The sequence below is a fragment of the Crocuta crocuta genome, unplaced genomic scaffold (assembly GCF_008692635.1).
Source record: "Crocuta crocuta isolate KB4526 unplaced genomic scaffold, BGI_CrCroc_1.0 scaffold217, whole genome shotgun sequence".
Lineage (NCBI taxonomy): Eukaryota > Metazoa > Chordata > Mammalia > Carnivora > Hyaenidae > Crocuta > Crocuta crocuta.
In genome coordinates, this window is record NW_027532208.1 from 6,006,255 (window position 1) to 6,032,742 (window position 26,488).

Below are 26,488 nucleotides of genomic sequence, written 5' to 3' on the forward strand. Positions count from 1 at the left end.
TGTTTCTTGTTGCAAACACTGTCACTGTCCTCTCCGGGAGGCAGAGACCAGGGGTCGGGGAGAGAGGGCCCCGTGAGGCTTGGGTCTCTTGGGAGGAGGCAGGTTGGGCCTGGTCGGGGCGTGAGGACGTTGTGAAGAACTAAAACAGCCGCAGAGACTCCTGGGTGGGGGGGCAAAGCAGGACGGGGAGGGTGCATAAGACACAGCAGAGAGGGGAGCTCCCCACCCTGTCCTGGGGAGAGGCCGCCAGTGGAGACCTACCAGCATCCAGTGTTACGAGATTTTTGTTTTTAATTTTTTTGTGGTATTTATTTATTTTTAAGAGGGGGGAGACAGAGCACAAGCGGGAGAGGGGCAGAGACGGAGGGAGACACAGAATGCAAGCAGGCTTCAGGCTCTGAGCTGTCAGCACAGAGCCCGATGCAGGGCTCGAACCCACGGACAGTGAGCTCATGACCTGAGCCAAAGTCGGTTGCTTAATCAACCGAGCCACCAGGCAGTTCCCCTGTGTTAGGAGATTCTTAGAAGGGAGCGACTGGCCCCCACGAGAGGATGAGCTGCAACTCCAGAGTCAGGAAGATGGGTACCAGGGAGTCCTCCAGTTGAGGTTTTTCCGTTACGATGTACTTCTTCCCCGGGCGGGTCAGAGAGGCGTAGGAGAAGCGAGCCGGGCTGGAGAAACACAAGCTCCCGTGTGGAGTCCAGGCTCTCCTGCCTTGTCTTTGCCAGATTACAAAGGAGAGTTTTCAGGGCAGCACAGAGGAGGAGCCGCCAAGGAAAGGGAGCCAGAAACCCCAGGCATGGGGCCGAGCGTGGCCCACCCTCGCTTGCCCCCCGGGGGGGTGTAATTCTAATCTGGTGGGGCTGGCTGTTTCCTGTCCAGGAGAGGAGAGGGAAGCTGCCTTCGCCGGGGCCAGGCCCCTGCTCTGCCCCCGCTGAGTTCCTTTCTATGGCCCTTCAGACCATGGCGGTGATGCGGGGCTCCCGGGTTCGCCTCCTATCTGTGCTTCTCCATGTAAGGGGCAGCTGTCAGACAGGGTGAGCTCAGGCCGCTGTTCTCCTCCATCTTCGTGCAGTGGAGGAAATGTGGCTTGTGGAAGATGCGCAGAAGGCGCAGGGTTTCTGGGGGCAGAGATGAGAATCTGGCTGCAGAGGGGGAGCGGACTTGAGTTTCCGGCCACCGTCTGGTCACCAGGTGTGCACCGGTGAGAGAGAAAGGGAGAGCACGAGCAGGGGAGAGGCAGAGAGAGAGAGAGAAGAGAGAAAATCGCAAGCAGGCTCCCACCATCAGTGCAGAGCCCAGTGCGGGGCTCGATCCCATGAACCGTGAGATCATGACCTGAGCCAAAACCAAGAGTCAGACACTGAANTGCTGTAGCCACACGGACATCCCCCCTTGAAGATGGGGACATGAGAACACGGCCAGGTTAACATAGCTCAGTGTGCACTCAACTATGCGAGTTCCTTGAACCATCAATACTGTTGATATTATTGTCCCCCTGTGGTAGATGCGGGAGCTGATACCCAGATGGGTGGTCACCCCCCGCCCCCACGCCAGGGGTCCCTGAGCTGGCGGTCACAGAGCTGAAAACTGACCTCCCCTTCGGGGAGCCTGTCCCCGAAAGCCTAGAGGCTAAAAGAATTAGATTGTGATGGAATCGGGGTCCTCTGGTTGGTCGTCCCCTTCCATCTGGGGGCACAGAGGCCCTCAGGGGTGCCCTCGGCCCCGCCTCCCTCTCTGGTCAGGGACTCAGATGTCCAGATTCGAAGGATACCACCGAGGGGAGAAAAAGCGTCACCTTCTCCCTTTCCTTCTCTTCCAGAGCAAGACATCTTGCGACAGGAACTGAACACGCGTTTTCTGGCGTCTCAGAGTGCTGACCGCGGGGCGTCCCTGGGCCCCCCGCCCTACCTGCGGACCGAGTTCCACCAGCACCAGCACCAGCACCAGCACACGCACCAGCACACACACCAGCACACCTTCACACCGTTCCCCCACGCCATCCCGCCCACCGCCATCATGCCGACGCCAGCACCTCCCATGGTGCGTACCCCAGGCAGAAATGTGAGGATAAGTAGAGCACGACTCTTTTCTTATGCAGCACGCTGGGGTGGAGTGGGCTGTCTGGGCGCAGGAGGCTGCATGGGGGTGGGGGGTGCTGGCTATGTAGAGGGCTCCTTTGGCCTTGGCCGACCTTGCCAGAGAGAAGGGAGTGTGCCCTGCTCCGGGCAGCGCTAACCCAGGGCCTAAGGTAGGAACCTTTTTCTAGAAAGTTCTGTCCAGCGCTGTGTGTGTGGGAGGGGGGGTCAGGGGAGGGCATTCTAGATGCCCTCCAAACCGTCCCATCCAGGGTCAGTATCAACTTCTTCAAGGATACCTTTGTGTTGGGGACTGCCACCAGATGGAAAAACGTACCTGTCAGTGCTTCTCACCAAGTAATAACAGCAAACAGATGCCCATAGGATACTGGCCGTTGGGAGGAGGGCCAAGGAGGGGAGAGAGCTGTCTGAAGGTCTGGACTGTATCGCTTACCCCTGCTCTTTCAGGTGTCTCCCCAGGCCTGTTTTGTTGAGGGGGGGTTATATTTCTTGTCTTTCATAAAACGGGTCCCCGGGCTGGTATCCTGCTCTGTCAGCAAGCAGTCAGGGAGCAGTGCGCCCACAGGGGCGGAAGTCAGCCCCATGGTAAGAGCTGCCACCACCAAGGACATGGTCTTGGTCTTGACCCGGGTGTAGCACATGCCGGAGATGAACCACTTAGGATATTTTTTTTTTAAGCCTACAAACTGTAGTGAGTAGTGCCTTATTAGGGTGCACAATATTCTTAGATAGAGCCCTGTCTGCCGCAGTGAGTGTTAGAGTGTTTTACTGACTTAAGTTTTAATACTTAAGGAAGGATTTAAGTTGAAGGCAATTAGTGTCGGCGTGGTGAGAATAGGTTTGAATTCCGTGATTGTAAGAGGTGCGCTCTTCCCTCTCTTCCCTACGCGTTGCATCCTCTCCCTCCCCTCCCTATTTTGTTCAACTTAATGTTTTTAAATATGGATTTTAAAGTTTATTTTAGAAATTTTATTTAGGAGAATATGAGATGAGGCCTGTATCTTTTTTCTGGAGGAATTGTGCTTCTCAACAGTTGTATTTTTAAGGGCTTATTATTTGGGGAGAGAGTTTATGGCAGCCTGAGTGAGCTGTTATACACATAAAACCTAACTAAGGGGGGTTGTAGCACCAAGACATCGACGTTATTTAGAGGAAGCAGTGGGATGCTCTTTTCTGCTCAAAAGAAAAGTCTTAAGACCTCACCCAGATTCCTTCATATTTGGGTCTAATACGTTTCAGCAGGTGGCTGAACATATAGTTCTTGGGCCAAAAGGAAGATGGAAATGGAGGGAACTCTCTGGATAAATCAGACCAAATGCTCGCTTCTCTCTGAGTTATCTGAATAATGGCCCCATTTCTCCAGTTTAAAGGTGTGGTTTATGCCGGTCTCTAAATGTAGCTTAGAAAGAAAGACTCTCCGGCATAGCTGGGACCGACATGCACCATGTGGGTTCTCACTTGGGTTTTCCATGTCTTGTCGGAGGGACTTTGGAGTTGAGAAGGGATTCTCTCAAACAACGAGGTCATGGAGTCTGTTGACAGCCTAAGGGTGGAGAAGCTCACTCAGGGCTGCCTCCGCCGAAGCCGTGAACAGAAATGTAGACTCTTGAAGTAACTAGCTTTTGCTTTGATCCCTTTACAGTTTGACAAATACCCTACAAAAGTTGACCCATTCTACCGGCACAGTGTGAGTCTTGTTACCATGCTACACATTCAATGTAACTGCTTTTCCATTTTCGTGCTCTCGCCACAGATCAGTAAATGACTAGCAGCCTTCCTTTATCATCTTTGCGAGAATTCCCATTACGCCTCGTCACTTTGGATGCTTGCTTTTGTGACGTTTGCTTCTGGTAAAGATGCAGTATCCTCTTCCGAGTCAAAAGATCATTAGCCTGACCCCCAAAAGCACAGGCAAAACTCACAGCAAGCCAGGCGTCTGTCCTCAAAGTGGGGGGAGGGTCTGCGCTTGACCCACCGAGGCCGCAGGAGACCCTGGAATCACAGGATTTCGGGGATCGACCAAAGCGTCCTTGACACAGATTTCCCAGAATCCAACTTGAGTTATTCCTTCCGAACAGAATGTCTTTCATCTTGTTTGACTCCTAAGCCTTTCCAAAGCAGATTCTCCTTGACTCTTGACTAAATGTAGACAGACCTCCTTCTCCCACGTGGCGGGGTCCTGTTCTCCTGGGCTTGTTACAACCAAAACCAAAAATATTATTTAAACAAAAGAGTGTCTTATGATTGAACTATATGATTTTTCCCCTTTAACCTCCTTCTTCTTTATAGAACAAAAAGAAATTTATTTTATGCCTCGTTAAAGAGGATGGTTCTAGAACTTAAATTGGCACCCGCCTATTTCGGTACATTCATTGGAGACCTAAGACAAGAGGGCTTTATTTATTTCTTTTCTGAGACAAACACCTTGTACGTCTTACCATGATGTTTTGATTATGGAGTGAATACTGCATCCTTTTCACCTGAAAGTTTGCAAGTTTCTTTGCTCGGTGGTTTATTTATATTTTTTAAATGACACCAGAGAGAAAGAAGATGCATAATTGCCTGTAGCCATGTTCGGCCACCATCCTCAACTACGCTTGCTCGAAAAGAAGTGCTAGTCAGTAGATCGGCAAAGCCCGTGAACACCTTCATACTCTGAACCAGATGATCAGGCACCATCTCAGTCCAGAGTGCAGCTGAGAAGTCAGAACTACAAACTACTAGAAATCAATTAGGCATTAGTTACTCTGGAATAGTGCAGACCCAACATGAGGAAGCCTACTCAGGAAGAGATGCGGAAAGTATATCTGCGTGCCAGAGCCCCACATCATTCTGGCACTTTCTGCCCACAGCACTGTGATATAAGAGCTTTTTTTTTAATGGACGTGCAAAATCCAGCTTCCCTTTTAGCGCTGTCCCATGAGCGGAGCCGTCCTTAGGATCATCAGATTTCTACCCTTTGTCTGTATTTGTGGATTTAAATTAAGCACTAGCTTAAGGAAGTCCTTCCTAGAGAAAGTTTAGCATGCTCAGATTTACTTCCTAAGACAAAACGTAGTGCCTTCCCACCTGCGTATTCCACAGAGGGTCCTTAGATTTACAGTAGAGAGTAAGCCCGGAGGCCTGAATGTATAACAGGTTTCCAATTTATTACTCAGGTACTTCAGATTTTTCATTGTGGGGGGTGGCAGTCCTGCTATATTCTAAGTCCCACGTGGTCAGTCACGGACTATAATAGCAAAAGGAAAATGGTAAACATATCTAATTTTTTTTAATTGAAAACACGAAAAGAAATACACCCACCTAGGGGCAGAGTAATAGAGATTTGAGTGTGTTTTAGTGTGGCATGTACTTAATTACTCTGCTTCATACAGGATACTGGGGGAGAGTTATTTCATTTTATTAGTTATAGTGGATAATGTACAAAGTACTTAGTCTCTCCTGCTTTGGGGATTAGGACGTTGTAAGGGGAATTAAGATGCAATGCACTCAAGTATCTAAAACACAATTTTAGACTTAAAAGTAGTTTTAAATGAGGGCACTTGGCTTGCAATCACTGTTTAAGTGGATTTAGTTCAATATCAATTAGTCTGAAAACTTTGCTGCATCATTGAAGGGAGCAAAATGAAATAAAGACCAACAGAAAAGTACGTGCCCTGAAAACAGGATTGTAAGATGGGCATTTCAGCCATTACCTAGAAATAGCTAGCAGAAAGGCATCATTAGGAAAAGCTTGAATTATTATTGGGTTTTTGACATCTTACACAACCTGGAAGGTGGGACATAAAAGTCCTTATGGTGGTTTGATCCACGTACATGGAATCGGAGCAGTAGGATCTCAGAAATACGCAGTTTCTAGAAGGAGGAAAAGATGCGTGTGCCTCGTGTTCAGGATTGCTGTACATTCCTTTCCTCCACTGTGTCCTCTATACACTCTTAATTCCAGCAAATTCAGAATCTTAATTCAGAATCATTCTTCTCCCTGCACCGAGTGGTCAGACACGGCAAGGGCTGGGTTTGAGTAGCCCCCAGGGAGCTTGTCCACCTTCTAGAAAAAGTAGCTCCGTTGTAAGTGCACATGAGTCATTTGCTTCTACCCTCCCACAAATATTTGTCATCGTTTGAGCTGAGACAATTAAATTGTCCTCTGAAACTGCCACTTCTGGAGCAACCTAATGAAGCAAGGATTGTGAATATTTTCTCATTTCCTCCAAACTATTAAAAATCTAAAAGTACTAATTGAGTTTTAATGGTATAAAATCCTGGAACTCATAAAGAGTTGCTTCTTTTTCTTCCTCTTTTCTTAATTTTTCTTTTTTTTTTCCTTCTTTTTTTTTTTTCCTTTTTCTAATTAACTTGTAATTTTCCGGGCATCTTATTTGGCTCAGCACCCCTCCTGTTTTTGATGCACATTAAAATCTCAAACCATTTAGGCCTTCTATCCGATTTAACAATTAATAATTAGGAAAGCTCCCTTTCTAACGATGTCCTCATCTGGGACATCATTTGTTGGCTGATTGATTCTGAACTACTTTTAACTTTTTAAGTTAAGCATTCACGGCACATCTGTGTGATCATTTCATCCTGGCTTCTTGACTAATAGCATCAAACTAAGATTATCTGGCTTGCTCATGTCGATGTCGTTCTTTGGGAAGGGAATTGGAATATATCATTTGCCTCCTACTAAAATCTTTTTTTCCCCTTCTCCGTCTTTGGCCACAGCTCTTCCATTCCTACCCTCCTGCAGTATCGGGCATCCCCCCTATGATTCCGCCCACTGGTCCTTTCGGTTCACTCCAAGGAGCATTTCAGCCGAAGGTAAGAAACCTTACCGTGAAAACAGGCGAGGATCTTCACAGGCAGAATCACAGGCTAGGCACGCGGGTGGGTTCTACGTCCTCTCGCCTGCCAATGACGAATTTTTCCAATCCGAAGTGACCACTAGGTTTAGAGTGACAGTATTTTTTTTTTTCTTTTGCGACCCCACTAGTTTTAAACCTCAGCCCAAATTTAATTTTCAGTCTGTATCACCCATGTAATCTCAGTTGAGCTGGGAGGATTTCCTATAATCTTTAAAATATACAGAATACATATGTGTGTGTGTGTGTGTGTGTATACACACACACACATATATATAACACACACACACATATATATATATTTNTGTGTGCACCTGGTTGCCCTTGAGATACGTATTATTAGCAGAGAGGCAGAGCTGAGCCTTTACTAATTTTAAGAGGAAGGAAGAACACAATTCCAAACGAAAATTGCATCCTTCCGGTTGTGTGAAGGGGTGAGGCTTCTGCTCATCCTCCCTCGTTTTGCTCTTGAGCCCCGTCTGTCTGCAAATAGGGTCTGTCTGCGAGTGGAGGGCAGCCACCTACCCTTTTTTTCACTTTTTGGGCTCTACCCTGCCTTAGTGCTCCCTCAGGCATGGCCACACTTCCCAAGGTCAAGACCGACAGCCTAGTGTGAAATTAACCTTTTGCCCTTTACAATAACTAAATTCTTTTCTACCTGGTCAGTGTTATTCTACTCAATTTGGGCCAGACTTCTCTTTGAAGGTCAATATTGAGGAGTAATTCTCAGAACTCTATCCTTATGCGGCTTTATTATAGCCTCTTCTTTATTTTTATACAAAAGCGAAATGAAGTTATGTTAGTAACCATTCTCAGAATTTTTTTTTTTTTTTAAGTAGGAAGTTTTGCTGTGTGTGGTTTTTGGTCTTCCCTTTTATTTATTTATTTTTTTCTCGATCTCATATCTAAGAGAAAACACCGGTTTGGGGCCAGAGTCTCCCAGGATGCGTGCATTTTGCATTTCCAGAGGCACATTGTTGTAAAACTAGAAACAGAAAAGATGTTTAAAAGCATTGGGAATGGGACAACGTACACCTTAGAAATGACGTTTATCTGCTTGGAAATGTGGCTTATAGGCCAGGTTATCCATACCTGGGACTTTCGTGATGGCCCTGTGAAACTCTCCTCTCTTGGGATGAAATGACAGTGATTTTTCAGCCCCTTCCCCAGTCTGCCATTCCCTGCATCCTCACACCCTGGGCCTTGGTCTGTCCCCTCTGGACTGTACGGCATCTCCAGAGCCTCCCCAAACAGACTGCTAGGTCATTTAATAAATTAGACTATTTCCCTCACTCACAATTATCCAATCACACCGAAAACTACATCTGGGCAAGAAAGTGTCTCTCTTGGTGTTGAAATAGGCCTTTCCAGGCCATCTTACTGATTGAATATGTAGATTGCTGTTCATTAGCGGAGTTCTTCATATGTATGCAAATCAGGCTGTTAACAACTCCAGCTTAATTGTTAGTTGTACAGCAGCTGATTGCTTTTCTTTCTTTCATGCTTCCCCTCCACCCCCCACCGCCCCCCTTCTCCTTATAGGCGAGCTTTGTGCCTAAGGTTGGGCTCTTTTCCCACACACGTTAACTTCTGCTGTGAGGGGAGTCCTAGAAGTTGTGATTTCTTAAATAAAATACCTGGTGGAAAATGTCCCGAATCCTTTATCCGCTAGATCGTAGGGACTGTGGGCGCCGGAAGTAGGCTTTTTGTCGTTGCTGTAGATTCAAAGGACTGAAGCCTGTAGATAAGGGTATTGTTAGGAATGACATTCAAGAATGCTGGTGGTTTAGAAAAGCAGAAGCAGAATTACTGTAGAAATCATTTAATAGTAGATCTGTGCAGTCCCTAAATGAGGTCATCTTGTTCCATTTCCATCCCTGCTAATGAGTAATTATGGAGAATAATTCCTTGTTATTGTCTGCTGGTTAAAATCTAGAGTTAGCTTAATGTCTGTGAAACACTTCCAGTTATTCTGATGCAGCAAACAGCAGCGATGTTCACTCAACCATTTCTTAGAACGCTTGGTGATAGCACAGAAGACAAGATGATAGGGCTGCCCGTAACTCAGAAGAAGACGGATTCAAGGGCAGGGCTTTCATATGTTTCTTCTCTTTGGTCCTGCGCTTTTTATTGCAGTGAGATGTGACGTGGTCCACCTCTCTGTGTTTGGATGCCCTTCCTAGACCAGGCAAAGTCGGGTCGGGGTCCCTTGAGAAACTAGGGAGCGGGTCCTCTTCAGAGCATGCGCGATCAGTGGGGGAAATGCCTCTGTGAACTCTCGTATTCCAGAATGAAACAAACAAATGACACTGACATTTGACTTGCATATATCTTTTAGAAGGAAAAGAAAGATCTTGCTTTTCTGGTCATGTGTTCTGTGCCTTCTAAGCTGTGGTCTAATTCATTTGTAGACATCCAACCCTATCGATGTTGCCGCTCGACCCGGGACAGTCCCTCACACTCTGCTCCAGAAGGACCCTAGGGTACGTAGAAGAAAGTCCGGCTGGGCCGCAGCGGGGGCGGGTTGGGGGGGTTGTTTCCACAGGCTCCCAGCCCAGGCCACGCACCTTCCTCTGCCCAGCTGAGCCAGCTGCTGTTTGAGCCGTTCCTTCTAGTTTGTGGAAGAAAATGCCGGTCATTCTTAGAGAACAAAATTTCTCTCCTGCTCCATTGTGGCTGATGACACGAAGGGAATGACCCAGTAGAGGAGAACACAAATGGCTTGTGGTCCAAGGCCAGGAAGTGGATGCCATCAGCTTGTGTTCAATTGTTCGAACCAATCTTCTCTGTCTGCATCTCCTAAATCTTCTCATCAAAGAAGTAACTCTAAAATGTTTTGAGTGGAAAAACGCTAAGCCCTTTCCTTCCCGGAAGTCACAGGACACTCCCCTGCTGCTCTCCTGGCCCCTACTTTTAAGGCAGAATCTCCCTGTGATCTGTGTCAAATATCCCTCACACTTCAGTTATGTCACTCATTCATAATGCGTACCTCTACCGACTCTCAAAAACGATCAGAAGTTCTACAAAAGATGGCAGGCTTGTCTCATGGGTTATTACTTGCGTGTGTCTTTGTGGTAAATATGGACAAACGGGTACTTTTTACAGTATCGCCTTTTTCCCTGGGTCAAGGCAGTCAGAAACCGATGACCAGCGTTAGGTAGAAGTTTAAAATGAACTAGCTATGTAAGTATTTTTATGACATGTAGTGAACTTTTATTTAAACGTGTGTAATACCTCTAAGTAACATGCGATCATCACATAGTGTGGTGGTTCCCATGAAGTTAGTTCCACGGTACGTCCAGAGGGGACAGCTCTCCCCGATGCCCCTGGGTACCCAGGCTTCCGGGACCATCGTCCTTTAGAGCCCAGGCGGTGTGGTTGGAAGGGCTGTTCAGAGGCGTAATGTGAGCAAATCGTGTTGCCGGAGGGCAAATTGCTATTGATTAAACTTGGTCGGGGGCTTGTCAGCGTGGATGTACCCAGGCTTGTGAAGAGGGGGAGGGGACACTTGGCACTTTTGATAGTGTGAAAATGGGTTAATTATTCTCTAAAAGGGCTTCATTTAAAAGTAAAATTCTAACATTTTAATTTCCCCTCCTAATGAAGCACTACAAATTTGTTAATTAGAGCAATTGTTTGAGTGACAGGCATGTAACCAAGTTGTCATTTTCTCTTCACAGTTGACAGATCCTTTCAGACCTATGTTAAGGGTAAGAGAGCTTCTTCTAGAACTGTTTTGCAACCTCTGTTTGACTCCCTGTGGGTTAAAAATACAAATCCGTTACAAGGAAACAAGGCATAGAAATGTTGGAATAAAATGTTGGGAGGAGAGTGGCTGGGCTCTTCAGGTAGTATGCCTGACCGCAGACTGCCTAGAGTGCATGGCTCTGAGTGTTGGAGGAAGCCAGGCCATGGAGGGAAAGCAAGCAGAACATTCGACCGAGTTACAGTCTCTTGTTGGTAGGGCTGCTGCAGGCTTGACTAGTGGGAACATAAAGGAAAGGACTTCAGCTGCAGGCAGAAATCAGGATTTCACTGAGCTCTGCTGTCTTTCCTGCACCTAGAAGATATAGATAGATAGATAGATAGATAGATCGATAGATCTATAGATAGATAGATCTATAGTTAGATAGATCTATCGATGTAACTATAGATAGATTGACAGATCTATAGATTGATAGATTGATCAATAGCTCTATAGATAGATAGATCGATCGATAGATCTATAGTTAGATCTATCGATATAACTATAGATTGACAGATAGATAGATAGATTTATATAGATACATATATGGGTCTGTTTATCTTGGCTGGTGGCTGCCTCATTCTGTGGTATGTGATGTTGACCTTCAGAGCCATTCTGCCATTCCTCTGGTGCAGAAGAGGGATACCATAAGCATTAGTTTGTTAACATCTTGAGTGGTCTGGAGAGTGGCCAAGGAATAAACGCTGACTTCCTGGGTAGGAAGTGGGGGGGTATGAATGATGGATAGTCGGATGAAAGATGGATGGGTAGATTCCCAGCTATACTTAACCCATTTCTGGCACCTCTAATCAGATAATTCAGTTTCTCCAAAGGGAAACAAAGGAAGACTGTGTTATCACGTAGGCGATTTCAGATGACCCGTGATTTCATTACAAGAGAACTGACCCCACATTTGGATTTAAAGTATATGTTTCAGAAACAGCTCCTTAATATAGAAACCAGAAGCGTCTGTCCTTTGCCGATGTAGGAATGGGGCAGCGTTTCCTCCCATCCATCCCGTAGTTGCTGAGCGTGTGTTTAGAGCGTGTGAGTAGGTTACACAACAAGATTACATATGGATTGGCAAGAGAGGGTCCCTGCCCTCCAGGGCAGTAAGACCGCTCACTCAGTTACTCCTCGGCTTGGAAAGCAAGACATGAATCGATCTGAGAGGCACAGCTTGAAACACTCCCAGACGTGGTGGCAGCAGAGACCTAGAGCGTAGGAAGGCAACGAGCTCTCTTTGTTTCTTCTATTTTCGCTTGGGAACAAACAGTGCCCACCAGCCCCAATGGGTAGTGGACTCTTAGCGAAGCGTTCGTGGGAACAGGGCTTCAGTGAAAATGTGAATCTCTTTGTTCCACTCTGGAGGTCAACACAAAACCACGTTGGGGGAGGCTACGCGGGGTCTTCTGTACCCTCTCTTGTTTTGAGCCGATTCACAGACACTCCCTAATTAGCTCTTCTGAACAGCCAATTTGCATGGTAGCATGGCCGCATTTGTTAGGTACAGCTTCCCCCTCTCCGGGTCCGCCAGCTGGCACCAGAAAAGAAAGAAGAGACACAGAGTGGGACTCGGGCTTTTGCCATCTTGTGCCCGGTAACCAGGGAGGTCCCTGTCAAGTGTGGCTTTCTGAGCAGTGGCCTCCAGCTCGGGCCCCGGGAGGGGGTGGGGGGTGTGGCTGGGGTTCCCTGAGGCCTGGGCCCTGGGCGGCAGCAAAGAGAAGGCTCTTGGAGAGGAGGGACTGAGCACTCCCAGGCCTTGAAAAAGAGCCTCTACAGCCAAAACCTGCTGAAAAGCTCTGAAGAAGTTGGAGATGGTTTTCTCTGGAAGGTCTTCCATCTGACCACATTGCTCTTTTTTTGTTCCAGAAACCAGGGAAGTGGTGTGCTATGCATGTTCACATCGCCTGGCAGATCTACCACCACCAACAGAAGGTCAAGGTCAGTCTCGCCTTCCTGGTCTGGCGGGGACAGGGCAGGGGGACAGGGGCATGGCGGGGGNCACTGGCAGGAAGGATCAAGTCTCTCTTGCAGATGTTATTAGGAAATCTTACTATTAATTAGGGAAACCACCAGTAAAATGATAAAACAGGAATAAACCAATAACTCCCTGATGGGTTATTTTTTCCTTTCAGAAGATTTTGTCATCGTATTGATCCAAAGAGCTTAAAAAAACAAACAAAAAAAAAAGGCCTTGGTAATCTAATTATAGCAACCACGTGTTTATATAGAAAAGACAGAGTCTCTGGGAAGTGCCAAGCATGGACGTTTTCATTTCTGTAAGAATTGGTGCCTTGTTTTCATGTTATGACTTGGAGAAGCTGATAGAGCCATTTAGACCCTATGTGGTGCTACCAAGCTTCTATCAGCAACGTGCATTGTTGAGAATTTCTTGGGGCGCCTGGGTGGCTCAGTTGGTTAAGCATCCCACCTCAGCTCAGGTCATGATCTCGTGGTTCATGGGTTCTAGCCCCATGCCATGCTCTGTGCTGACAGCTCAGAGCCTGGAGCCTGCTTCAGATTCTGTGTCTCCCTCTCTCTCTCTCTCTACCCCTCCCCCACTTGCGCTCTGTCTCTCAAGAATGAAAAAAAAAATAAAAAAATAAATTCTCTTCTGGACGTCGTGTTTGGTCCACAGTGACCTTTTAACACTCTGGGTAGTCCTCTTGATGACCAATGACACAAGTTAGAGGAGAGTCAGTACCTGTCAGAACCGCCTCTGGCCCATTACCCTACCCATCTGTGGATTATTCTGCCTCTTTGGGCTGTATTTTTGTCACACAGATGAATACCGCATTCCACGTTTTTCCAGCCTTTTACGACCCAATGAGGAATAGGTCTGGACCCTTCTGCAGATGACCAGATAAGGCATCACTGATTGACATAGGTATAACTGAGAAAAGTCCAGATTTAACGTCTGTATAAGTTGCCTAGAAAAATGGGAGAAGACAACGGATCAAGTAATTCCAATGAGCTTCAGTTAATCCATTTTTTCAACAGTAAGCATTTAGTGCTAACAGCATTTGGGAGCCTCCAAGCGAATAAGACACCTATAGGAGCGCCTGGGTGTCTCAGTCAGTTAAGTGACCGGTGCTTGACTTCAGCTCACGTCATGATCTCGCTGTTCCTGAGTTCAGGCCCCGCATCAGTATAAAACCTGCTCGGGATTCTCTCCCTCTTCTCTCTGCCCCTGCCCCCCCCCTCACTCTCACTCTCTCTCTCAATAAATAAATTTTGAAAGAAAAAAAAGAAAAGCTGATAAATGAAGGAGAGCCGGTTGTCACAGAAATATTTTGTTTCATTTTATTTAAATATTTATTTCTTTTGAGAGCGAGCACAAATAGAAGAAGGACACGGAGAGAGGGAGACACAGACCCGAAGCAGGCTCCAGGCTCCAAGCTGTCAGCACAGAGCCTGACACAGGCCTCAAACTCACGAACTGTGGGATCATGACCTGAGCCAAAGTCGGACACTTTCACCGACTGAGCCACCCAGGCGCCCTCTTTGTTTTTTAATGATTAAATGATTAAAAAAAAAAAAAAAAAACCTAGCTAACAGTTAAAAACCCAACCTCAGGAAACGAGGTCGCTGAGATATTTTTGCTTTGGTGCCAAGCACCTGCTCTTCGTCCTGACATCCCATTGGTGAGGGTTCCTCACTTCTACTTTCTCGTGAGGCAAGGTTTCATTAGGAACCTTGTGGTTGAGCAGGTCTGCGTGTGTGGAGGGCTGACTAAATCTTGACACTCATGTCAGTTCTTTTTCTGTTCTGGACGATGTGGTTGGCGGGATGGCAGGTGAGACACAGCCTCCTCACAGCTCCTTCGGTTACAAGTGATGAAGGATGTTGTATGTGCCACTTTAGCAACTCCAGGAATGTGTCCCCGGTGACTGAAACCTTCATTATCTCAATTCAGTTAGGAAGCCATCTTGCGTGTGGAGTTGGCCGCCCCCGCCCTTCCCAGCCAGCTCTCTGTAATCCCCTGGCTCCACTTTGCTTCGTGGACCTAAGTGTGGTTAATGGTACTGTGTTGTGTTCCGTGCAGTATTAGCACTAAATAATTTGGCAACCAAATTAAAAGGGGGCCCCTCGGAAGATTTTTATAGATTTATCGTGAATTAGAAGCTTGGGTTTGGGGTCTGGCTCTGACTTCGCTGTGGATTCGAGCAGGAGTGGCATCGTCCCCTTCTCTGTAAGGTGCATTTCCTCATTCTGTAGTCACTCACCAAATACTTCTTGAGAGAGCCCACCACCTGTGGATTAGTCAGTGCGCCGGGCTCGGAGGACACTCCCCACCCTGCTCTCGAGCTGCTTAGCATTCACCAGCAGACACACCCACGTCTGCATGAGAAACGAGAATGTGCTGTCTGCTTCCAAGTGCATCGCTTCCACCTTGAAGTAATCAGGGACGTTTCATCTCGAGTGGGCCCAGTGGGGTGAGCGGGCGAAGGAACGCCAGACTTCCCTCGTCTCTGATCCTCACTCAAGCTAGCTCAGAGANAACAGAAGAGGTTGGAAGAGTGGCTCAGAAACCGGCAAAAGGCCCTGAAGGAGGGGAGTCTGGTAGGCGGAGAGGTGTGGGCGGGGGAAGGGGAGCGTGGGGCCTCCAGCCCGCAGCCCAGGTAGAGGGTCGATGCTTGTCTGGGGAGGCATGAGATCCAGAGAGATGGTTGCTGAGGATTAAGAAGGTGGGGCAGCTCTGAAAGCCCCCTGTTTGGGGAGCATCTGGGTGGCTCAGTCAGTTTAGCGTCTGACTTCAGTTCATGTCATGATCTCGCGATTCGTGAGTTCGAGCCCTGTGATGGGCTCTGTGCTGACAGCTCAGAGCCTGGAGCCTGCTTCAGATTCTCTGTCTCTCTCCTTCTCTCTCTGCCCTTCCCCTGCCCACACTCTGTGTCTCTCAAAAATAAATAAACATTAAAGTTTTTTTAAAAAGAAAACTCCATAGTTGATATGGGTACTAGCCTCAAGAATGATCCTACAGTGAGGAAATGAGGAGATGATGAGCCAGTTTCTACAGGCTTCCAGGAAGGTGAACGGAGAGTAGCTTGGGGGGTGGGGGGGAAGACATGTCAATAGATGGAAATAGAGTGATGGCAGCTGACGGCAAATGCTTCTCAACAAGAGAAGTTCTTGGGATGCCTGGGCAGCTCAACCGGTTAAGCATCTGACTCTTGATTTCAGCTCAGGTCATGATCTCACAGTTCATGAGTTCAAGCTCCACATCCAGCTCTGTGCTGACAGCATGGAGCCTGCATAGGATTCTTCCCCTCTCTCTACTGTCTCTCAAAAAAAGAAAAAAAAAAAAAAAAAGACCTTCTCGATGGTTCACCAACTGATCTCTTCCTCGGATAGTTTCGGGGCAGAGGCAAGAAAAAGACCACCATTCAGTAAATGAATATCCCTGCTTTGTTTCTGTTTGTTTTAGCTTTTGTTTTAATATGTAACAATGATCATTTGAAAATTAGCTTGTAGGCATGCAAATATTTTTTCATAACTTGCAGTTCCTAATGTACTGTGATCTATTAGAGTACAGCAAAGAGTCGTTAACAATTAATTTGCACAGATTATTCATGCAGAACTCCTAATAAAATGAGCTTTAAAATACTATCATTTAAAAACTTGCTAAAATGGGCCTTTACAGCGAATAATAAACTGTTTCGGAGTGCTGGCAGTTTGAATCAGTAGGATGCAGCATTCCTCGAGCCCTATGACCTCCCAGACTGAACACTGGCCCCACTGGCCTCTCGTAGGTTGAGCTGCTTACCTGGTTCGAGGGTGAAGTGGTCTGCGGCCTGTCCTTCCCACAGCATTTGTAAACTTGAACCTGACTTTGGCGCGCAGCCCCAGAACACCATTCAGAGTCTCCTCTCGGTCTCTGCCCCCCAGGAAGCTCTCTCTTCCCTCCCGTTCCCCTTGGGGTTTCATCTTTTCTTTTTCCCCATTTTCCCCCCTAGAAACAGATGCAGTCAGACCCACATAAGCTGGACTTCGGATTGAAACCCGAGTTCCTGAGCCGCCCCCCAGGCCCCAGCCTCTTTGGAGCCATCCACCACCCCCACGACCTGGCCCGGCCTTCAACTTTGTTCTCTGCCGCTGGTAAGTTCAGAGCTGGAGGAGAGAGCTCAGAAATGTTGCTCGCAGGTAGCGCTCTCGATTCTGTTTGTGCTCTGGGCTGCAGCTCAAACCTTCCCTTAAAACGCTACAATTTATGCCAGCTTGCAAACCCGCACCCCAGCACGCCCAGGGAGAAGGGACCCTTCCTCACTCACACGCCCTCTTTGGTTACAGAAAGCAAAAAGACCATCCTTCTCTTCGGGGACCCTTATTGCTTCGGCTCATTATTTGCTTCTGTATTAAACCGGTATAACTCACAAGCATGTCAAATGCTACCGAAAAAAGCCAGAAGGCTTTACAAGGGCAAATCCAAAGGAAGCAGTGCCGGGAACCGTAGAAGGCTGCCCTTACTGTCGCTGCCCACAGCGCTCAGTGACTTGGCACCACGATGCTCTGTCATGCCATTTCTTGAGGTTCTGAGGATAAAGAAAGGCGATTAGGAGAGTTGCCTGGCGAGGGAGGGTCTGTGATGGGGAGGGTGACCCCGCTGGGGACTGGTAATACTTTTGCCTGGTTGGTTGCACCGACGCAGAGAACTTGCAGAGCAGGGTAGAAACACCCGAGAGGTCTGTTCATTAACCTTCAAATGCGTCCTAGGTGTGCCAAAGCGGGCAGTGGGAAGTGGGGGTCACAGCATCAGGGCACCACCCGATTCCGCCCCCGGGACACACAGACAAAAGGCGGCGGCCATGCGGCACATCACAGGATGCTTCTCATGCAGGCCCTGGAAAGCTGCTCTGCTGCACAGAGCCTGGCACAGAGCTCTGCCCGTGCTACTCGTAAATGACGACGCTGAGCTCATGCTGGTGACGAGCTGCGTAACTCCGTGCCCTCTGTGCTGAGTAGGATTTGTTCTTCCGGCCATAAATATTCCTGGGGCTCCCTGTTCCTGGTCCCGAGGGAACCAGCTTCCCATCCATCCTGCCCACTGCCTTCCCAGGCCAGTAGCCAAGACTCATTTTTGGTTGACCTAAGGCTCTTCCATTCAGAGAGAGAGACTCCCCCATGGCAGGAAATCATCCTCGTAACGGGCCTTGTCGCCGAAGCAAGTGAGTCACCCTTGAGGGTAGATGGAATTTGCTAAGGTCTCAGGTTTTTCTCTGCGAGTTCCGTCCGGGGACCTATTTGGACGCTTTGTTACCATGGCACCTAGGCTCTGTGACAGAGCTACATTAAGAGCAGTTTGGGGAGAGAAAGAGAGAGATTTCTCCCTGGCTCCCGTTTGAGCCAACTGGATGAATTGGCTTCTTTTGCTTCAATAATTCTGGAACTGCAAGGCACCCCTGGGGGCCCTGGGCTGAGCAAAGCTCCCCGTCTTCATCGAAGCATTAATTAGCTTGTACAACACAGGCAGTGCACGGCCACATTTTTATTCGGCTGGCAACGCCATTAACACCTACTGAATATTCTGGGCAGTGTTCGCTCGGTGGAGATGGAGTGTCCTTTCTGCGCTGTGTGGGCAGGGGATAAGTCAGCTAGGGCTGCATGGGTAACTCCTCAGGCCCCTTCCAATTCTGAGAGGCCGTGACTGTGACAGAGGTCCGCCCGTGCTCTGTGACCTCCTGCCCCCCCACCTGCGGGGCCCCACGCAGACGTTGTAGTCCAGCGAGTAGCAACCCAGAACATAAACTGGGTTCATAGATTTTCTGGAGGGACGGCGCTCCTCCACGTGACCTGTTTTCCTGAGGGGATTTATGGTTGTGTCTAGGAGCGTAGACAAAATGCAAGCGATGGTGGAGTAATTAGTCTGTTCACTGAGGCGCCGTGTAGACGTCCTCTCTGGGAGGCCATCTTTCTCAGTATAAGCAATTCTGGATTGTGCCCCCACATGGTGACTTGGGGAAACTTGGATGCGGTGCAGGTAACTCCCACACACGTATTAAATGCGGCCACTTCCAGCTTGCTGCTGGGCCCCGAGGGCCGAAGTGAGTTAGGACGCTCCCTCGGGTGAGCCCTGAGAGCTCAGCGGATGCCCTTCGCTTTTAGGAACATCGGCCTCCCGTGCACACACCCTGGGTCTCTCCTCTCCCTTCTGTCTTACCAGCTTCCTCCAGGGAAGGGATGCTGCGACACCTGGAGGGAATACGTATTGGGGGGGGACCCAAAGGAAAGGAGGGGACTGAACGAGCACTAAGGTCCCTGGCGGGCGGATGGAGGCCAGTAGCAGATTACCAGTGTCCCCAGACTCAGACTAGAGGAGCTTTTCCTGGCACCGAAGCCAGAGAGCCACTTGAAGGCCCCGCACGATCGTGGGGTCCATAGGGCCGGGCCTTGTAGCATCCTCCCAGACGGGCCCGTGACGGCTAACAGGGTCCTCGGGAAAGGGGCCGGGTGGGGCAAGGCACCGCGGCCCAGACATGCCGCCAGGCGACAGCCGCTCCCGAGCCCTAATGTGTAGTTTCAGGGTCAGTGTTCCTCAGAGTGAGACTTGCCCCCCAGCATGCTCTGGGAAGAAAGTGTCCCGTGGTCAAATGTTCCCCTTGTGGAGAATGGGCCAGGAACGTGCTAATGGCTCGATTAGTCCTTCAGTAAAGAACCTTGCTCAGCACTTCGTGACATGGCGTTTCTGCAGACTTCTTTGGTTACGGAGTCACCCCCTCACCCCCGCCCTTGCGCTATTTCTCCACTCTTCTCAGGCTGCCTGTCCACGTCTTTAAAAAGTTAATACCCCGTTTTGGGGGTGGCCAGCCCCGCCTGGAGAAAGGGGCCCTAACGAAACCCCGTCGTCTCCCATCGTGTGGCCCCGGTGTCCTTCCGTTAATATATTTCCTCCCCTGTTCTCCTGGGGCCCCGAGGCAATAAACAGCCAACCACGTTGTAGGAACGGGCTTTCTGTGAAGTCTGATCCCGCCACGTCTGACTTTCCAGGTGCTGCACACCCAACCGGGACCCCTTTTGGGCCACCGCCTCATCACACCAACTTCCTTAACCCTGCCGCTCACCTGGGTGAGTCGTCCCCCCCCCGCCACCCCGTGATGGGAAATGACACATGTGTCCTAGAAAACCTGTGTTTCCCGCTGTGGTTCCGGGCAAGTCGGCCATCGCCCTCGACCCCTCCCTTACCGCGCAGGGCAATCAGGGCCTTTGTGAACAAGTGTCCGCACCTGCTGTCCATCCTCGGGATTTCAGCACCTCTGCCACCACATCCATAAAGTAGTAGCTGAGTGCTCAGTGGCCGTCCCGTCTGAAGGGACCGATGGCGCAGTGGGCGTGTGTCCTGCTACGTCCGGAAATCCACGTTTACACCGGCCGGGTCCTGCCTAGCCCCGTGTCCAAGGGCACCTCCCGGAGGTGGAAGGAAAGGCAAGGTGACGTTACGAGGAGACGTCACCTGCTATTTTATAATCCCTTCTCTCACTGTGGATACGTCTCCCCGGCAAAGGTGTACGCTTTCCCTGCGGCCTTTATGTATTTGCTCTCTTCTGCAAACGTACAAGCAGGTGCAGGCAATGGTGTACGCGGCCACAGGGAGTACAGTACACTTGCCTTCAGCATTTTGTCACCGAGAGACTTATTTTAAGCTGTCATTTACTTGTTCTGTTAGAACCTACGGGGCGGGCGGGCATCTTAAAACACTGTGGGCCTGAGCGACAGTCCCCACCTGGCAAGACGCACGGGGCACAGGGCACAGTTCTGGAAAGACGGCCCTCGCGAATATTGTGCCAATCCGGTGCCCAGATCCGAGCACGGCGAAAACTTCTGGCAACACCTGGTAGCAGCAGCAGGGGTGCATCGGGTCTGAGTGGAGAGGGGGTGAAGCTCCCACATCGCCTTCCCACCTGCCCGGAAGCTCTCACGCTCCTCGCTGGGTCCAGTCCTACAACCTTTTCCTTCCTCCCCATGTGTTTGCAGAGCCTTTTAACCGTCCGTCGACGTTCACTGGCCTCGCAGCGGTTGGTGGCAACGCCTTCGGGGGACTTGGAAATCCTTCAGTTAGTGAGTACCTCTGGCTTTTTAAAATCCGCCCTGCACTCTTTGTCTCCTCTGATCTGTCTGTGGCTCAAGACCTTTCTAGCTAAAAGGAAGCTCTCCTCTTGGGAAACAGATTGGGTTACATCACCGCAAAGGCAGGCCTCAGCCGTGGAGTGAGGGGCGAGGGTGCATTTACGTCGAAAGCAACATCTCAAGGGTAGCCCGCCTTCGCAGTGCGTCCCTGGGCCTCGGGAGTGGTGATGCCACGGACTGAACTCCCAACAAACTGCTTAAACTCCGTCTCCTCCTCGTTCCATCCCTACTATCCAAGACTTTAGCTACAGTCCCATTGGAAGGGGGGGGAGCGCTTTTGCATTCATCTTGCCCTCGGCATTAGCGGCACTGAGAAAACTTGGCCGGAAATAGCTGGAAAGCAGTACCAGGCTGGGGCTAGCTGGCAGCACGTCCTGGTCCCTCATCTGGGAGGCCCGTGTCATTTTCCTCTAAAAAAGTATCTAGAGGGAGAAAAGAGTTGCGGAACCTGCTCGACTTTAAGTCGCTGAAATTCTCCAGCCACCGAATACTCCACTCGTTTTCTTTCGTGCCATCCGTAGACCATATTCTCCTGGCCCCGGAGGCCTCAAATGCAGCTCTAAGCTCGCCCTCCCGACCCCGTCTGGTGCGGAGACCTTCTGAGTCTGCTTAGGTCAAGGCCCCGCGCGGGCTTTGAGGTCACCTGTTTCTATCTGCTAACGCTGTGGGAACGGTGGCGGTCCCGTTCACGGGGCTGTGGGTAGAGGCTCAGCGTGGCCGCACCAAGCGAGATTCCTCCAGGTCACTCCACCAGAACGCACCCTTCTGCATGCTCGGGGTCTCTGCATGCACCAGACATGTCTGATGGGGCTCTCCTGCCACCCATCTGGCCCCCTTTCCTTTACAAAGCACCCCCTCCCGCCCCCCTCGCCTTTGGCTTAAGAACAGAAGCTGCGAGTACCTCTCCAGCGTAGGACGAGCGCTCCTCTAATGAATCTGTTAATCTCCTTTCCTTTTCCAGCTCCCCATAATATGTATTCATTTTAACTCTGAGTGCTGTTAAAAGTTTTTTGGTAAGTACCTCCATTACAGCAGATTATATAATTTCTCTTAAACCTTTTTGTTCTCCACTTCACCATTTCAGCACCCAACTCAGTGTTCGGCCACAAGGATGGCCCCAGTGTGCAGAACTTTAGCAGCCCTCACGAGCCCTGGAACCGGCTGCACCGAACGCCTCCGTCGTTCCCGACCCCTCCGCCCTGGCTGAAGCCAGGCGAGCTGGAGCGTAGCGCGTCCGCTGCAGCTCATGACAGAGATAGAGATGTAGATAAACGAGACTCATCCGTTAGTAAAGATGACAAAGAAAGGTACGGAAAGAAACCGTTCTCGAGTCCCAATGGGGGAGCCCGCTGTGTGCCACCCTCCCCGTCCCAGCCTTGTGCTCCAGCTGGCCCTGTGGCCTCAGCTCCTCGCTCCGCCTGGGGCTGGCCCCCGAAGCCCCCAAGCGCACCCCCTCGGCCCCATAGCGCCCCGCGACCCTAGGATAAAAACCACAGCACAGCAAGAGCTTCCCAACTCAGACACAGACGCACACTCAGAGCCTCGGACGGCCCCGCGAGCGTTAGCGTATCTAGACAGAAATCTTGCTCTCAGAGACAGTGAGTTGGAGCTTTGGACCAAACACACACAGCATGAATCAACACCATATTTGCTTTCAAGTTCGTGCAGTCCATTAAATCATCCATAGGTTTTTTCTCTGTCTCCCACCCTCCCTCTCTCTCTTTTTTTGTTTGCTTTGAGAAAGTCACGTTTGCATTGTCTCATCATATTTTTCTCAAATTTCGTTCAGACTCAAATCCTGGGCTCACAGATGACTCATCGAGTTTGCAAACCTACACGTACATGTCTGGTGTGGGTTTCGTTTTGCCAGTGGGTAATTAACCTGACTAACCGTTTTTTGTGTTGTTGTTTTTTTTAACCTCTGTACTTGGTAACCCAGGCCTGAAAAAGAAACGGCCTTAAAGAGGAAGCTGTCTCAGACCATTTTCTCTGAAGAATGGCATCCCTTTCTGACTTCTCTTTGGAGGCGACTCTCATTCTGAATGAACTGAGAAAAGCAGGGGAAAGACACCATAATGCTTAACAGAAAATACCTAATAACGCTCTGCTTTGGGTTCCTTAAGTCCCAAATAGCCAAATCTTCCATTTTTCTTTACTATGTATGGGATGTGTGTGTGTGTGTGTGTGTGTGCGCGCAAGCGCGCGGGTGTGCACGCGTTCGCTCTCTAGCGATTGAAAAAAATTCAACTTTATGGACTCTGAATGTGTCCGATTAGTACGTGTTTCTCGTAGGTCATCCTCCTAACTGGTTTCTTTCTTATAAAAGAGAAGGACAGTTTGTTAAAAATCTCTTACCCAGCAGGAGTTTACGGCATTCAGCTTTCAGCTCTAAACTGCCAAATAGAGCTGGACCGTAGCCGGCTCCACATTTTTCTTGATGGAGTCAAGACGGCCTTGTAGATTAAAGTCAGAAGACATAATGACATACACTCTTTGTGTCCTTACCTTTTAAAGACACCCCTCTCTTTAGCCTTGCATGTGGGCTAGAGACCAAATCCGCAGGGGGACCCTCCTTCATTCTCTCGCTGCGGCCACCCTCGCCTGTGAGCCTTGACGCTCCCGGGCCGGCTCCGTGTCTTGCGTCTCCCCTCGGCCACCTGGCCGTCTGGGGGCTATCCCCCACGACACGCCCGGTCCTGTCTCACCTCTTTAAGTCAGCCTCCGCTGTCCTTCTGTTGCTCTGAATCTTCCGCCCCATACTCTTAAGTCCCTCATCCCAAACGGGATCCCCGCACCCCCCCCGTTCTTCTTCCACATTTCCATTCGCAGGTGCTCTTAAAATTGTTCTCTGTTTGTCCCCCAAGGCCTGGGGACTCCGCTCTGCCTCCTGGCTTCCCTCCCGTCGTCTCAGATTCTGGTTCTCTTGCCCTTCCTAAGGCAGAAGTGCTATTTGCGACCCACAAGCCTTGACATCGTGATCTCCCTTCAAAGCCCCCTCATGTGCTGCACCCCGGAGATCGCTCAGCATCTGTGCCCTTTACTCCGACACCGTCCCTTGTTCCGATGCCGGGAGATTGAAGCCGTTTGCACCCTTCCTCCCTCTGGCTCGGTATCGCAAAGGTCATGTCTGCATTTGGGCTCTTAGAACTTTCTTCTTAGCGCTCAGTGACCCTAGCAGTCGAGATAGGCAGGCTGTATTGCCACGTTGGTCCATTTCCACCCTCCAAAAGCGCTTCGTCTGTGGCCTTGGTGGAGGCACGTGAATCTCACATGCAGAGAGAATTGTTTCCCCTCAGACTCTCCCACTCACCCCCAGCCCCAGCGCCTCACCCCCAGAAAGCTTCCTCTAAAGTCTAGGTGAGCAGGGTCAGGGTGGCTGGTTTTGCCACGCGAAGGGCACGTCCGGCTGCCTCAGTGACCACGGGAGCCAGACCCGAGCCTCTCCTCTCCCACCACCATTTCATTGGCAGCCCCTTGCCAGGCCGGGAGCCCGTTTCATCTGCTTCTCTGTTTCCCTCTTTGCTTCCACAGGGAAAGCGTTGAGAAAAGACACTCCAGCCACCCTTCACCAGCACCTGTCCTCCCGGTGAGCACCCTGGGACATAACCGTAGCTCCGCCGAACACATCAGGGGTCATTTGAACACTGAGGCTCGTGAGAAAGACAAATCCAAAGAGAGGGAGAGAGACCACTCAGAATCCCGCAAGGACCCGACCGCCGAGGAGCACAAGGCGAAGGAGGGCCACCTGCCGGAGAAGGACGGCCACGGCCACGAGGGGCGGGCCACGGGCGAAGAGGCCAAGCAGCTGGCCCGGGTGCCGTCACCCTACGTGCGGACCCCCGTGGTGGAGGGCGCCAGACCCAACAGCACCTCGAGCCGCGAGGCCGAGCCGCGCAAGAGCGAACCTGCCTACGAGAACCCCAAGAAGAGCTCGGAGGTCAAGGTGAAGGAGGAGCGCAAGGAGGAGCACGACCTGCCTCCCGAGGCCCCGCAGGCCCACCGGTCTTCGGAGCCCCCTCCTCCGAACTCCTCGGCCAGCGTGCACCCGGGGCCCCTGGCCTCGATGCCCATGACGGTGGGGGTGACGGGCATTCACCCCATGAACAGCATCAGCAGCCTGGACAGGACTCGCATGATGACCCCGTTCATGGGCATCAGCCCCATCCCGGGCGGAGAGCGGTTCCCGTACCCTTCTTTCCACTGGGACCCCATCCGGGACCCTCTGAGGGATCCCTACCGAGAACTTGACATCCACCGGAGAGACCCGCTGGGCAGGGACTTCCTGCTGAGGAACGACCCCCTGCACCGGCTCTCCACCCCGCGGCTCTACGAAGCCGAGCGCTCCTTCAGGGACCGGGAGCCCCACGACTACAACCACCACCACCACCACCACCACCACCCGCTGTCCGTGGACCCGCGGCGGGAGCACGAGCGCGGGGCTCACCTGGACGAGCGGGAGCGCTTGCAGATGCTCAGAGAGGACTACGAGCATGCGCGGCTCCACCCCGTGCACCCCGCCTCCCTGGACGGACACCTGCCGCACCCCAGCCTCCTCACCCCGGGGCTTCCCAGCATGCACTACCCCAGGATCAGCCCCACCGCGGGGCACCAGAACGGACTGCTCAACAAGACCCCTCCGACGGCGGCGCTGAGCGCGCCCCCCCCGCTCATCTCCACGCTGGGGGGCCGCCCGGTCTCCCCCAGAAGGACTACGCCTCTGTCTGCAGAGATGAGGGAGAGGCCTCCTTCCCATACCCTGAAGGATATCGAAGCTCGGTAAGGAGGGCAGGACGCGAGGGAGGAGAGACCGCGTCCACACCGACGCGGCGCCAGGCCCGGGGCGGGGAGCGAGAGCGGACCTGACCGACCTGGGGGGGCCCGCGCGCCCCCGCCTCCTCCCCCTGTAAAAAATGTATAGACTCAAGTGCAGATTTTGAAATGTTTTTTTGTATATGATATGTTGAAATTTTTCAGATCTTTTAGCCAAGTCCTATGTTCTCATGTTCTCTAACTCTTTTGGGTTCTGGTATAAAACTTTGATTTGAACCAAAACAGTGAAGATGACAGACACACACCGACGCGGTGGTGATTGGGTGCAGGGGGAAGCAAACAGCAGTCCACACAGCCCATCCTGCGAAGCTCCTTCGGATCAGAAGGGAAGGCCATGTACATAGTTATGTTAAAAAAAAAAAACACACAAAAAAACACAAAAAAAAAACCACACAAAAACCACAAAAAACATGAAAACATTGCTTCGTGAGCTAATGGTTCATATATGCAAAGGGTAAGATGAAAGCTTTACTTTGTACAAATGTAAATAGATAAAGAGTAAGTAACATAATACATTAATACTTCTTAAAATGTGCTATTTGCAAACTTAATATCAGCGAGCGCGGTCGGCTATGGCCGGGTTCCCATATATTGTTATAGACAGCTAAACCCTTCAACTATGCAATGAATGTTAGGGCTTTTCACAAAAGCCCTTCTAACTCAAAGGAGCCTTTTCAAATCCATTTACAACGTACTTAAGGTCATATTTTCCCTGAACAAGCACTTACCGTGATATGACTCTGTTTTCCTTGCTTGTTTTTTTTCCAAACGGAGAAACATCCTATTTTGCAAATCGGACCCCGGGCTGAAACTTTGCTCTGGAACTTGA

General features: G+C 50.3%; 1 protein-coding gene across 1 annotated transcript in view; it reads left to right on the forward strand.

Annotated features, from left to right (window-relative positions):
• AUTS2 (activator of transcription and developmental regulator AUTS2) overlaps positions 1-26,482 on the forward strand; it is a 1,129,625-nt gene extending 1,103,143 nt beyond the window's left edge. Inside the window, exons 9-19 of the mRNA XM_077777870.1 lie at positions 1,824-2,044; positions 3,743-3,787; positions 6,823-6,918; positions 9,371-9,442; positions 10,640-10,669; positions 12,577-12,648; positions 16,665-16,806; positions 19,693-19,770; positions 20,677-20,760; positions 21,914-22,136; positions 24,361-26,482. Of these exons, the coding sequence (XP_077633996.1) occupies positions 1,824-2,044; positions 3,743-3,787; positions 6,823-6,918; positions 9,371-9,442; positions 10,640-10,669; positions 12,577-12,648; positions 16,665-16,806; positions 19,693-19,770; positions 20,677-20,760; positions 21,914-22,136; positions 24,361-25,609 (2,312 nt within the window). The 3' untranslated portion in view covers positions 25,610-26,482. The remainder of the gene's footprint in view (positions 1-1,823; positions 2,045-3,742; positions 3,788-6,822; positions 6,919-9,370; positions 9,443-10,639; positions 10,670-12,576; positions 12,649-16,664; positions 16,807-19,692; positions 19,771-20,676; positions 20,761-21,913; positions 22,137-24,360) is intronic.
• The last annotated feature ends 6 nt before the right edge of the window (positions 26,483-26,488 follow it).